Below are 12,477 nucleotides of genomic sequence, written 5' to 3' on the forward strand. Positions count from 1 at the left end.
ACAGGCGAAAAAGTGGCTTGGACATTGTCCCAACCCCAGCCAGCATTGCACCAGTGCAACCTGAAGTGAGACAAGACGCCGCATTGATAAATCACCGTTCTCGAGGCCTTAGCCGATATGTATCATTGATGCGATCCTGGTTGACGTGGTGCGAATATACGGAGTACATCCTTGATAAATGTGTAAGCGAAGAGCCGCAACGCAGCAGTGACGATTCTCCCAAGCTTCATGACGAATCCATGGTCACAAACGGCGCATCGATTCCCCAATTGGGAAGAAATGGTAAGGGCTCGCGTCTGACCTGACGAGGGCTTCTACGGCAGCATTGGCGATTGCCCATTTCCCGCCTCACTTGATGGGTAACTTGGTAACCCAGGCCTGCCAGGCATGTAGCTCGTGGGCTGAGCAACCAAGAAGGACGCCCGACGGATTCGATTGCTAGCTCGAGGAGCCATGTGGCGTTGATGAGTATCTCGAGTGCAATTTCCGACTACATTCTTCTGATGGATGGCCCTGTGGTTTGAAACATAAAAGAAGTAATTGTCTATTGGCGAAAGTGAGGCTGGCCGCTCACCATCATAGCTGCATATATTGACGTATCCACTGTCGTATATACCAATAATGTAGGTATGTATAGGCAATAGGCAGAAGGTATAACCGTCACGGTCTATCCACAGGCGGCGCGACACTGGGACCGTATTCAGTCGCGCCTCTTCGTGTCACGGACGGTGCAATGAACCAAAGACTGCCAAAGTCTGGATTCGAATCGGTCATATGGATCCATCAGTTGATACCATCCGCAATTTGAACTCGCCGTCTGCTCGGTGCCTAGGCGTTTACGTTTTCTAGACCCCTCATCCGTAATCTTGGCAGTATGTCATTGACAATTAGCAGTGGACAGCTTGAGGACCACGGTAGAAGATGCCCTTATTATACAGATACACTGAGCAGCAGCAGCAATATGATGCCATGGGTATAGAAGAAGAATTGGAAGTATGCATCACTGCGCATTGACATGCAGTTGGTGTCCTGACGGGGAAGGGAGAGAGACCACCCATTTGGGCAACCTGAATCTCTCTCGGACCCCATGTAGGTAGTCCAGGCGTATTTGGCAGCCTGTCAATCATCGCCATCACCATTGGAATATCGCTGGCTGGCCCAGCTTGCTTCGGAAGATGACTTGGGCGTTTTATTACTTGGTTGGATCGCAACTAAAACGGTTTTGCAAGAGAGATCGTCGTCGGCACTGCCGGCTCTAAAGAGTTTGCCGGCCCACTTCTTCAGGTTGATCAATTTGGCTCACTGGTATCACATTGATGGATATGCTTCTTCGACCCTGCCACGCTCCCGAGACCGCGAGCGAGCTTCTCCGAGTTCCTTGCGAGCGAGGAGAGGAGAATGTAGCATTCTGCGGAGATCACTGAAGCAACTTTTACATACACAGACACAGGGGGCATGGGCGACGATGGAGCAATATGAGCGCAGCCCCACGGTTTAAACTCTGACAAGGCACGCTGCAATGTCGAATCATCTTATTAGCAGCGCCAGAACGGGCGGCAGGCTGGAAGGAAATCCCCCTAGCCTCCAGCCTAGCCCAGCACGGCCTTTGACGTCGTTATCGGACGAGTTGAAAGCTTCTAGTGCCTTTCTAGCAGTCGGCCTAGGGCAGATCAAGACACTAACTGGACGCCCAGTCGGCCTAATCAATCATTTTGATACGAGCGCCCAACTCCAGATGATGGTGTAATGTAATGTGGGAAAGGCATCCGTCCTTCGAGTAGGCACTGCAAGCAGCAATGCTCGCTCAGCTGTCAAGTCGACATCACCCTCTCCGAGGCACCAAAGTGCTGGGTTAGATTCCGCCAACATCGTGCTGTCTCTGGGCAAGATTAAGTTCCTGGATGAAACTTCGGCCGGTACATACCTACCAAGCAACCTGGCGCACTTGACCTTTGGCTTGCAGGGGCCCGACGCTTCACCAGGAAGCAAAAAGGACAATTCTTCAAAGGTTCCAGCCTGCTGGAATTCGTCGAAGCACGTTATTGGCTACATACCCCAGCCCAGCATCGAACTTCATATTTGACCCCTTGCTGTTCCCTTGCGATCGACCAACGGTGATGTATGCTGTCTGGAGGTGCTGCAAACAATGGTGAAGCCGAATACGGACGTTTTTGGACATTCAATCCATACCTACAGTCCATCCTCAGTGTGGGATGGATTGCCGTCGAAGTCGGGTGGTGCCACACCTCGCTGCTGCCTGCAACAGGCAAGGCAGTCTGGCTCAATGTGACGGGGAGTTCAATTTCGCAAACTCTTGTCGGGGTTTGGTAAGTCGACTGGATTAAACGAGAGTCGTTATTGCAGCCCTCGGCATGGCGCGGACGCCCAGGATGTATAAGATCAGGGGTCTTCAAAGTTTGCCTTCCACCACGTGGCTCCGTTGCTAGATCCGGTATAACGACGGTATTCTTCGTTATACCGGATTGTTGGAGGTATAACTGGTTGCAAAAGACCCCATTGGCCGGCGGCGTCTTGTTCATGCGCGCGATTATCCTTCAAAGGAAGACGCAGCAGTATGCTATAGCGTCCTACACCGCCATCTACGAGAATCCATACGTGCCATTATATCTCAATATCGACCATGTATCCGCATGTGCGTTCGTGGTGCGTGTGCGCGCGCGCGCGTGTGTGTGTGTGAGTGTGTGTGTGGCTCAATGCGCGACCCGCTTAGCTGCTCGACATCACTTATGGGCCCCCCTACAATGGGCTTGAGACGAAGATCGGCGCAATGTTCCAACTAAGGTTATTAGCTATTCGCGAAGCAGGTTGTCGCACCCCCAGTTATGTCATTGGCCTTTTTCTTGTAATTCGTTCCTGTTCTCGCAGCCTGGTCCATGGCTGCCCCTCTTTGGCACGGTTTCACCGCCATAGTGCATTGATTCCCTCCAACCGCTTGCCTTCGGGCAGTGGCCGACAGACGAAGAAGGGGAGATGGGAAATACATACAGGTTCAATGCAGACTGGTCTATTGCCCTTTCCAGAGTAGTGGCGGACGGACGTATGGATGGATAGGCACCACCGAAGGGGCCATGAGCAAACGCATCTAAATAAAGCCGCAAAGCGAACCCTAGAGGCCCCAAAGGGACTGTCGGACCAGGAGACGGACTGGGCAAGTGGTTCACGGACTTAGTAAGGCCTGATATAGTCACGTTGGAGCTTCTGGAACACAATCAAGTAACTCGGGCCGCAAATGCTGCGTTCATTCAACATTTATCCAAGGAAAACACGGCCATTTTCGCGCACCCTGTCCATTCCATCGAACCGCCATCTCACGTATGCAAGTCAATTGAATGAACCCATGCTGCTGCAGCTTTCCTCGCGTCGAAAAGAAGATCATGTGTCCCACTCTCTACCACTTTTAGAACTTGCATGAAGCCATGCCGTTGAGCCTTGCAGCAACAGAGGCAGCCGAGCACCCAGAGCCGCTCTCGCAAATCGCCAGCTATCTTGCATTGCCCATGATCGCAATCGCCGCCGGTTTCTCTGATAGTGATGTACCGTCACCAGATGATCAATCACCATCATCGCCCTCTTAGTACACACAGCTGACGGGGCCAATTTGGCGGTGTCTGGTACACTGGAGCAAAAGAGCTTCACCGCCAGGATGGCACTTGGCCACTAGGTTAGTCTCGGGCCTCTGAAAGATTCTAGAACCGAACCTTGCAACCCAGTTGGACTGCTTAGGACACCAGCTCGGCTTGAGCTTGAGCGAGGATGCCTGGGCTGCACCGGTGATGATGGGCCGAAGAATTTAGCAAGAGTTGACAGTCAATAGCTGGAGACTCAGCCTCGCGACATATTGATATCTATATACAAGTGTGAAGCTTGCCAACCCCGATGACTACATGCAGAGAAGCATCGCCCCGTTTGTATTGAGTGCGATACATTGTAGTGCAATTACAGTACGACACATGCCTGGAGGTAGGTAGGTAGTCTTCACCCAAACACGAGTGAGGGGCAAATAACTGTGAACCAGCCCCCCTCCCTACCTACATGTAGCATCTTACTTGTCAGCTCGGATTGAGTTTGCCATTCGAAGCTCTGGCTAGTGGGCTACATGCAGGTAGACATCCTAATACATGGAGGCTTCAACCTACCCCAAGGTTCCAGAAAGGAAATGTCTCATGGTGGTACGAGGTATGCCGATCAACGACAACCACATAGCACAATGGCTGGTCTGACCTCTCCAGTCGACCAGTTGACAAGTTAACCTTGGGACTTGGCTTTTATTAGGCCGCCAGCCACAGGAAACTGCCAACGATATGACGGATCGTGTAACCGAAGCATGCAAACTTGGGGGGGGGCGGCCGTCTCCAACATTGATCATACTCTATCCCATTACCGATCTCGTTCTGTTCATTGTGGCTTGGTACCTACATATCACTCCTCAGATTGATTTGATGGGTTGATTGCCAAAAGCAAGCAGCAAGGCTGCTGACCAGCCAGACGGTATTTTTCTCAGCCATGGTCAGGTCAAGTCAGGTCAGTCACTGACTGATGAAGGTAGTAATAGTACGCTCGGGCTTAACAAAGTACTTTGGCCGATAGGATGGAGCAGATCCCGAAGACCCAGACAGGTCAGACAGCGCCTGCGTCTGACATGGCGCAGCCTTTTCCTGTTGCATTCGAGCGAGCAATGGAGGGAGAGCGTGGAATCACATACACACATCCCCTCATCCTAATGGGTTCAATGCCAGAGCGTCATCCGTCCGCATCACTGGAAGGCCGAGGATGCTGTTCAAGATTGTGATACAGCTTGGGAGTGGTTGTGTAATGTAGTGGTGGTCGCAGGGGGTCTTGAGGGGCCATACACACATGTAATTGATGTACCTACTGGAGGAACGAACGGTCAACAACGGTTGTCGGCCAGTCGGTCGCCTCAGTGTGTGTGTGTGTGTGTGCGCGCCTTTTTTTTTTTTTTTTTTTTTTTTTTTGTCTCTTTTGCTTTTTCTGTCTTTGGATCTGCCTTTCAAATCAGCATTACCCCACTTTCTGCGTTACCAGGTTTGGACAGCTCGCTCGCTGACGGGTTCGCCATGAATTTGTTCAAACCCATTGATGTACAGCATGTACCCTGAGGTAGAGTACCTGGCGTTCGCGCTCAAACTCGGTCAAAGAAGCGTTCAGGTAATACCGCATGCACCTGTACTGTACACATACTAGATCCGGCTGAATATGTACCATACAGCCTTCTCCACCAGCTTACATATATGGAGTTGTAGATGGGGGTTGTGCTCTTCTGCTGCGACAGTATCTCCATTTTCCATGACTCTCTCTCTCGCGCATTGGTGATTTGCCTTCGATGTCTCTTTCCATTTTCTGTGTTTGTTTTTCTCCTTCGTGGCGAAACCTTTCATGAGGCTCGGGAAACTGTATAGTAGGTAGTATAACAAGCAATCATAATAACTGCCCGCCCTTTTCCGTAGCACTGCTTGCCGTGCAGCGCCGTCGCCGCCTCGTGAGATGCAGTGGAAGTCGAAAAGCGAGAAAAGGACGAGAAGAGATGGCACAAGAACGAATGCGGGGACTCTGCTTGTTTAGGCTTGGGCTAGCAGCGTACCTGTGCAGTAGATCCCATCTACCCAGCTAGACCCATGTCAGCACCTCGAACTTGTTCTTGTTCGTTCGAAGCAAACGGCGACCAGAAGAGAAGACCCGACCAGGCCAGCAAGCCAGTCACCTCAGCCTGTAGTGTTGTACTTGGCTCTCATCTCTCCCTCCCCCTCTTCCCTCTGACACTTATTACCTTACGGCAATCCACAATTTGTTTCACCAAAAAAAGTCACCGTCACTTCAATTGCTCCGTTCGAGTTACCTCTCGCGAGTCGTGAACTGCTCGTAACGCCAACTTTCATATACCTACACCGGTACAGACTCAGCACACGGCGTCTGTCTGCATCCTGGCCGAACGGGACTGACCGCAGCCTATTGATTGTTCTATCTTTCAATTCGGCCCTGAGCCACCTACAGGCCGACCAACTACCTAGCACCTTGCCCTTTGGTTTCACCTTGTACCTGCGGTGTACTGAAGAAGCAGAGGGAGAAGGAGAAGCATAGTCCGAGGGGAGCGTGGCCGGGCCATACACACCATTTCCATTGCCATCACCACCACCTACACCAACCACCTGCCACCACTACCCGCTATCAGCCCTTCCACGCTACGACGACGATAGCACTTGTAGTATATCAATTGCAGCGCGAGAGGTGTGGAGAGGCGCCAAGCGTGTATCGAGGTACTGACGGTCGTCTATCGCGACGGGCCAGGTACTTTTGGTACCTATCTTGGCCTACCCACTTGCTCGCTGCCCCTGGTCAGCCGACCCCTGCTCGCTCATTACTACTAGCTCTTTCGGTTTTTATTTTTTTTATTATTTCTTTGTCGAGACACTCGGCAGACCTGCAGGGTCGTCGGTACGGTACCCTGTTCTCACCGGCCTTTTTGTCCGATAGTTCAAGGCTGCTTGTCCTCCAGGCAAAACAACACCTCGAGCTACCTGCCAGCTACATACTAGTTGTGAAGTGTTATTGACCTTGACCCTCTCTCCCTCTGCTTGATTTCCGAATCTCCTGTTGCACCTCGAGGGATACTCGGCATCTCCTTGAGAGCTTCACATCGTACCCGAACGCCAGTTCCTCTCCACCCACCCCCCAAGCACGTTCCTTTCTGAGGATCGCAGCCCCGTCCGTCGTCTCTGCCCAACTGCAGATCCTCTTCTTGCCTTGGGCTTTTTTTTCCCCTGTGGCTTTGAAGCTTGCACCCGAGAACCTGGCACGTCTATTTTCGCCGCCGCGCCTCACATCAAGGGGTGACAAGCTTCTCGAACACTCCTCCACGAAAGACAAAGTCCAAGTCCTCCTATGTCATCGTAACCAATTAGAGCCGCCGGACGCACCACTATAGGGTCCCTACGCCCTCTGCATTTGCCTGGCTTCCCGGCGAGGTACCTTGCCGGCAACATCCTATGCCAGCCGGCTCTGCAGTGTCTCACTGATGGCCTTTCCTCTCCTTTAACTGGTTTTTAATTCAAAGCGGCCTATGTGACTACATATACCAACCTAAACATGGAATCTGGACCGCCCGAGGCCAAACGACCTCGTCTCACAGCTGTCGGTCCGACGCACTGGCAGCAGCTTCCACAACCTCAACCAACCAATCCACCACCGCCGCATTCTGCTGGCCTTCATCACCCCCAATTACCTCCACCGCAATACCAACCGCCGCCTCCTCATCATCATCCGTTCTCTCGCCCCGGCGAGCTGCCTCCCAACCCGGTGCAAGCCCAGCTTGACGAGCGCCGTCATCATGAGCCAGACCGATTTGCGCCACCTCCAATACAGGAACACCATCGACATCCTCCTTCACCAGCGCACATCCCCCACCGTACCACCAGTACTCCAGAGAGCCTCTTGTGAAACCTGACCCTGCCCAAGAAGACATGACGCTCCCCCAGCTGCGCCGACCGAACTCGACCGGCAATGCGCCAGATGGTCTACCACCCACACCTCAAGGGATGCCTCATCCAAACCACCATCAGGACGACCACCGAAGGCCCCCAGTTTCGATAACGGCCCGCAATACCCTCAGTCGCCTGCCATGTACCGACCCGGAAATTACACGCCTGCCCCTCCAACACCTGTCCAGCTTCCTGGCCATTATGAGGCTCAAGCCCACGGTTATGGGCCGCATGCTCCGAGCCCAGAGGTGCCATATCCTGCTCCGGTGGCCATTGCGACAGCTAAAAGAAAAGCGCAACGCGCCTCTCAGGTAGGCACCAAACGAGGACGACTACTGCATTCCATTACTGACCTTTATTGTTGTAGGCATGTGATAGTTGTCGGCAACTGAAAGCCAAGTGCGATGAGCTGAAGCCGTGCAAGAACTGCAAGGAGAAGGGAATTCAATGCAACTACCGGGAGCCTCCTGCCAAACAGTAAGTGTCCGGCCCGGCCCGTGTCGTTGTTGTTGTTGTTAACAGGAATATAGGCCCGATAAAGTGAGCGCGGACATATTGGAGATAATGCAAAGTCTCAAGACGCAAATGACTTCGCTCGATGATCGCATGATACGAATGGACAAACGGATGGAGAGCAATTTGAAGCGAATGGACAACAAAATCGACAGGGCTTTGACCAATGCAGGCTCACTCGAGAACGTCAAGATGGAATCGGTCGAGGACAACCATGACCTGGCGCAATCTCCTGCAGATCTCGACACATCTCAAGATGAGCATGATGGCGAGGAGGAGATCCAATCCGACAGAGAAACGAACGGAGAGCCAGCAATGACCAAGGAAGCCGCCGACCAGGTCTTCCAGCAAGCCAACGAGATCGAAATAGAACAGGAACCAGAACCACCTGTTGATCCGGGAAAGCCATCGATGCCTGCCAATCACACGACCCTTGCAGGCCTACTTTTAGGATGGCCGTCAATTGCTAGATTGGTAGAATCCACGCTACAAACAGAAAGGATACAACACGTCAACGAGTTTCCGATACGGCAAGAGCAACAGCGAGGATTGTTACGTGTCCATGGCAAGGGTGAAGGCACTGATATGGAGGTCAAAAGTGTTTTAAAGGAACCTCACTATAACGACCTTATGACCGATGTGAACGACATGGACGGACAAGGTTCTGATGCCCCAACGCCACCGCCAGGCGAGAACTGGGGACAGTGTGCACCCTTGAACGACCCGAGCCTCAGCTTGTATAAGGGTGGTCCTTTGAACGTTGATGGCACTCCGGACTTTGACCATTCAAAGGTTAGGAAATACGTTCAGAGCTTTAAGGATAACATCCTCTGCATGCATCCAATTATTGTTCCAAAAGAACTAGATGCCCTCGTCGCGAGGTTTCTGTATAGCCTGCCTCGGGACAAGGAGAAGCAGGCTACCAGCGCACCACCTTCTGCGAAATTCGTAGGGTCCAGTAGCGCCCCCAGCGCCACCATGCCAGAATCGGGTACAAAACGGAAACGCTCTCCTGCAGTCGAGGATGCAAACCAACCGGTATCACTTCAGAAAGCGAATCTCCCCTTCAGGAGTATTCACAGCGCTCTTGTGCTCTCTGTACTTGCACTCGGAAAGATCTGCCTTCACAAGGGTAAGCTTCCGGATGTTGTTAATGAGCATGACAATGCCAACACCCAATCTCCATCTGTACGGAATGGTGTCCCTGTCTCGCCTGTGCAGGGATCCCAGGGGTCACCACCGGGGGCGCCGCCTCATCCTCCTCAACTATCCGGGCTTCCGTCTCCGAAAGAAAACGAGCGGATGCTCGGGAGTCGCCGTTCTTCACTCCAAGGGGGCACTTCTATGCCCAAGGGTGCGCATACGCTGAAGCGCAACCTCGACGTGATACCTGGACTGGAGTACTTCGCATTGGCTACTGATATTGTGGGAAGCCATATCGGAGGTGCGAACCTGAAGCATGTGTACACTTGGATATTTCTCGGCTTGTACCATGGACAACTGGGACGGGTTATGGAGAGTTGGGCCTACATTGCGCTTGCAGGTCGGACGCTCCTGGTTTGTCTGCGCCCGTAAGTTCCCATCCCCCATTCATTGGAGGGAATTGTATACTGACTTTACATAGGAGCATGTCGCGGCTTAGTCGATACGCCATACGCGGCGAGAAAATAGGGAAAACGAGGGACAACCAGCTTGCATTTGCTTTCTGGACTTGTCTTCAACTCGAGAGCGATATTCTTGCCGAGCTGCGGGTCCCGCAAACTGGAATCTTGCATTACGAAGAGCAGATGCCTTACCCGAACATCAATCTGGCTCTCCAGGGATATAGCAACGCCATCATGTCCAGCTACTCCGCTCAGCTGTATCTTCGCAAACAGCTCAACCTGATACATGAACTCTTTTACAACCCGAGCTCCAGTAACAATGGTACGACGGAGGAGAAGATGGAATACCTGCAGACATCATTGGAAAGCAGCAGACACCAGTGGGTGCCCGCAGAGTTTACGTTTAGGGACTCAGATCCCCCTGCCGGAGATATTCTCTCAGCACGACTACGGGCAAAATACTGGGGATCCCAGAACATCCTCTACCGCCCATTCCTCGACGCTATTTTACACCCGGACAGGTCGTCGGAGGGCCTGTTTTCCCAGACCCCGCGCCGCTTACACGATGCCGTCGATGTCTCGATGTATCCCCTGCCGCCAAATATGACGCCTGAGACATTTCCAAGAGCGTTGACATATGCTGCACGCGGAATTAACGCACTCATTGAGAGTACTCGCGCCTTCCATGGGCTGGATTCTAAGCATCGCCTTTTGGTAACAAACGTGTTTACCACAGCTCATGCGTAAGTCTCTGACGCTCCTCGATTTCTTCGTTGTAATACTAATAAGACTATGTAGGCAATGGGGCAACCTTCTTTGCTTGGCCGCCTGCTATCAGCATGAGATCCTCTCAAAGTTCATCCCTCGCGAATTACTCGCCGAACTATTGTCGCGAACCATCGAGTTTTTCAAATTGACCTCGTCGCCATCCAGCCCACTTCAAGCCGATCTCAACATGCTGATCGCGATATCAGAGAAACTTGGTCTTACGAGGGAGGAGTTGGATCCGGGGACGAATTCGAGCTTTTCAAGCATGACGAGCACTGGGCCACAGCAAATGGGACCACCCTATGGCGACTACTACTCTCCAGGCAACGCACCGCAGTCGATGCCACCACCCCATCCGGTTCAATGAACCCAGTCCGGTTCAGATGGTATTATGTGTTACGACCCCCCGGTTCGGCAAACGAGTAGGCAGTTGCCAAGATGAGGCGACTGCGCTATCACTTTCCGGACCCTGTACAAAAAAGAAAAGATGTAGGGTTCGCCCACAAAGACGCTTGGTATATATTCATGACGGACCATATATTGTTGGTATAGCACTGAACTTTTTTCTCAAAATTTACTCTTCGCATCTGGAGACCATTATTCATTGGCGGCGTTGGTCTAGGAAGTGTTTTTCATTTACAACAGGCTTTCTGGTTAGAAATGGGCAGCGTGCATACTTTCCGCTTACTAGAGCGTGGACAAGTACATACAGATGGCATTGGTGCATTTTATTGGCAATACCCCGCGAGGAGGATTTGACGCCATTCATTTGATTCGGGTTGTTGGTCACAAACGATTTGGGTATTGGCCTTGAATCGAACTTGACCCATACAGGGTGTCGAAGACTCGGGAATTCATGGCGCAAGCCAGAAAGGAGGGGGATAAATATGGTCTCAGCTGTGACAAGACTTGCGGGTACGGCTTGATGCATTGGAGACTGGAAAGGAAATGGATTGATGGCAGAAGTGTCCACTATAGGGATGGACATTATGGCTTGGAACACAGCGGTAGACAGCCGAGTAGCAAGCAGCCTCTTGGCAGCAGAGCGCGGTGTCGTTGCAACAGGGGGCGGGTGGGAGCTGCTGCTGAGGTCGTGATGTGGCTTAGACTACCAAGGCTCCAGGAGAGTAGTGGGCAGGAACTGGACAGAGGCTACTGTAGTGTGTCTGAAAGACATTCAATATATGAATGTATATGGTAAAACATGTGTCTTCGTCCATGCGAGGTCCCAGTCTTGTTCGTAGGTAAACGGTGGCCCGAGATTTAAGCAGAGACTGCAGTTTCTGACTCGAGCAAAAGGCCAAGGCAATGTACATATGGGCAGGCATATATATGTGTCTCAGCATGCATGCCGAGACAACGCTGAGTGTGCGTGCGTGCGTGCATGTGTCCTTTGTCTTGATATTAGGTGCACATCCTACTAGCTGTCATAATGGGACGTGCCATTGCATAATCCTATGTACATTTGTAAGCAAGTATGCATGTATATATATCTGACTACATATTTTATCTATCAAATGGCAGGTCAGGCCCTGAAACGCTGAAACGGAGATGGACGTCAGGATCGCCAAGAGAATGCAAATGGCGGAGAGACGAGATGAATCTTGATGTTTCAGATGGTGAAGATTTCGATCAACCTTGCCAGCAGCAGGACCCCTTGATTCTGGCTCTGCCCTTGAGTCAAGCTCCAGTCATATGGAAGAGGTGTGACCGGGTTGCCACTTCTGGACAGGAGCTGCAGATGCAGATGCAGCTGCAGCAGAGAGAGCTTGCTACATCCTAGAAGATTAATCAAGATAGAGCTTCAATTCCAGCCCCGCATCCCACCAGCCAGCCAGCCAGCCAGCACCCTCTCAATCCCGGATCCCAGCCTCAGCTTTGCTTTGCCCCGCATCCCAACGCTGCTGCTGCTGCGAGTGCGTGCGCATGTGTGTGTGTTTGCGCTTCAAATCAGCATGATCAATATTCCCTGTGCTTCATCAGGCAACCAGTTCATCCGAAAGTACCGGTACATCTAACGCAGCTGCGGTACATCAAACATATGCAGGTGCCGCCCAGGTCCAATGCCATACTGGATA

The 12,477-nt window shown here is 52.0% G+C and overlaps 1 protein-coding gene across 1 annotated transcript; it reads left to right on the forward strand.

Moving 5' to 3' along the window:
* Positions 1 to 7,363: 7,363 nt before the first annotated feature.
* PG997_002952 (uncharacterized protein) lies at positions 7,364 to 10,766 on the forward strand (the record flags this gene model as incomplete). Its single annotated transcript, XM_066807267.1, is given in 6 exon segments — positions 7,364 to 7,441; positions 7,452 to 7,825; positions 7,893 to 7,991; positions 8,045 to 9,598; positions 9,652 to 10,374; positions 10,430 to 10,766. The coding sequence occupies 6 exon segments, from the start codon at positions 7,364 to 7,366 to the stop codon at positions 10,764 to 10,766; spliced, it is 3,165 nt and encodes a 1,054-aa protein (XP_066670885.1).
* Positions 10,767 to 12,477: the final 1,711 nt, after the last annotated feature.

This window comes from Apiospora hydei, assembly GCF_038363865.1.
Source record: "Apiospora hydei strain CBS 114990 chromosome Unknown utg000004l_segment0_segment0, whole genome shotgun sequence".
NCBI lineage: Eukaryota > Fungi > Ascomycota > Sordariomycetes > Amphisphaeriales > Apiosporaceae > Apiospora > Apiospora hydei.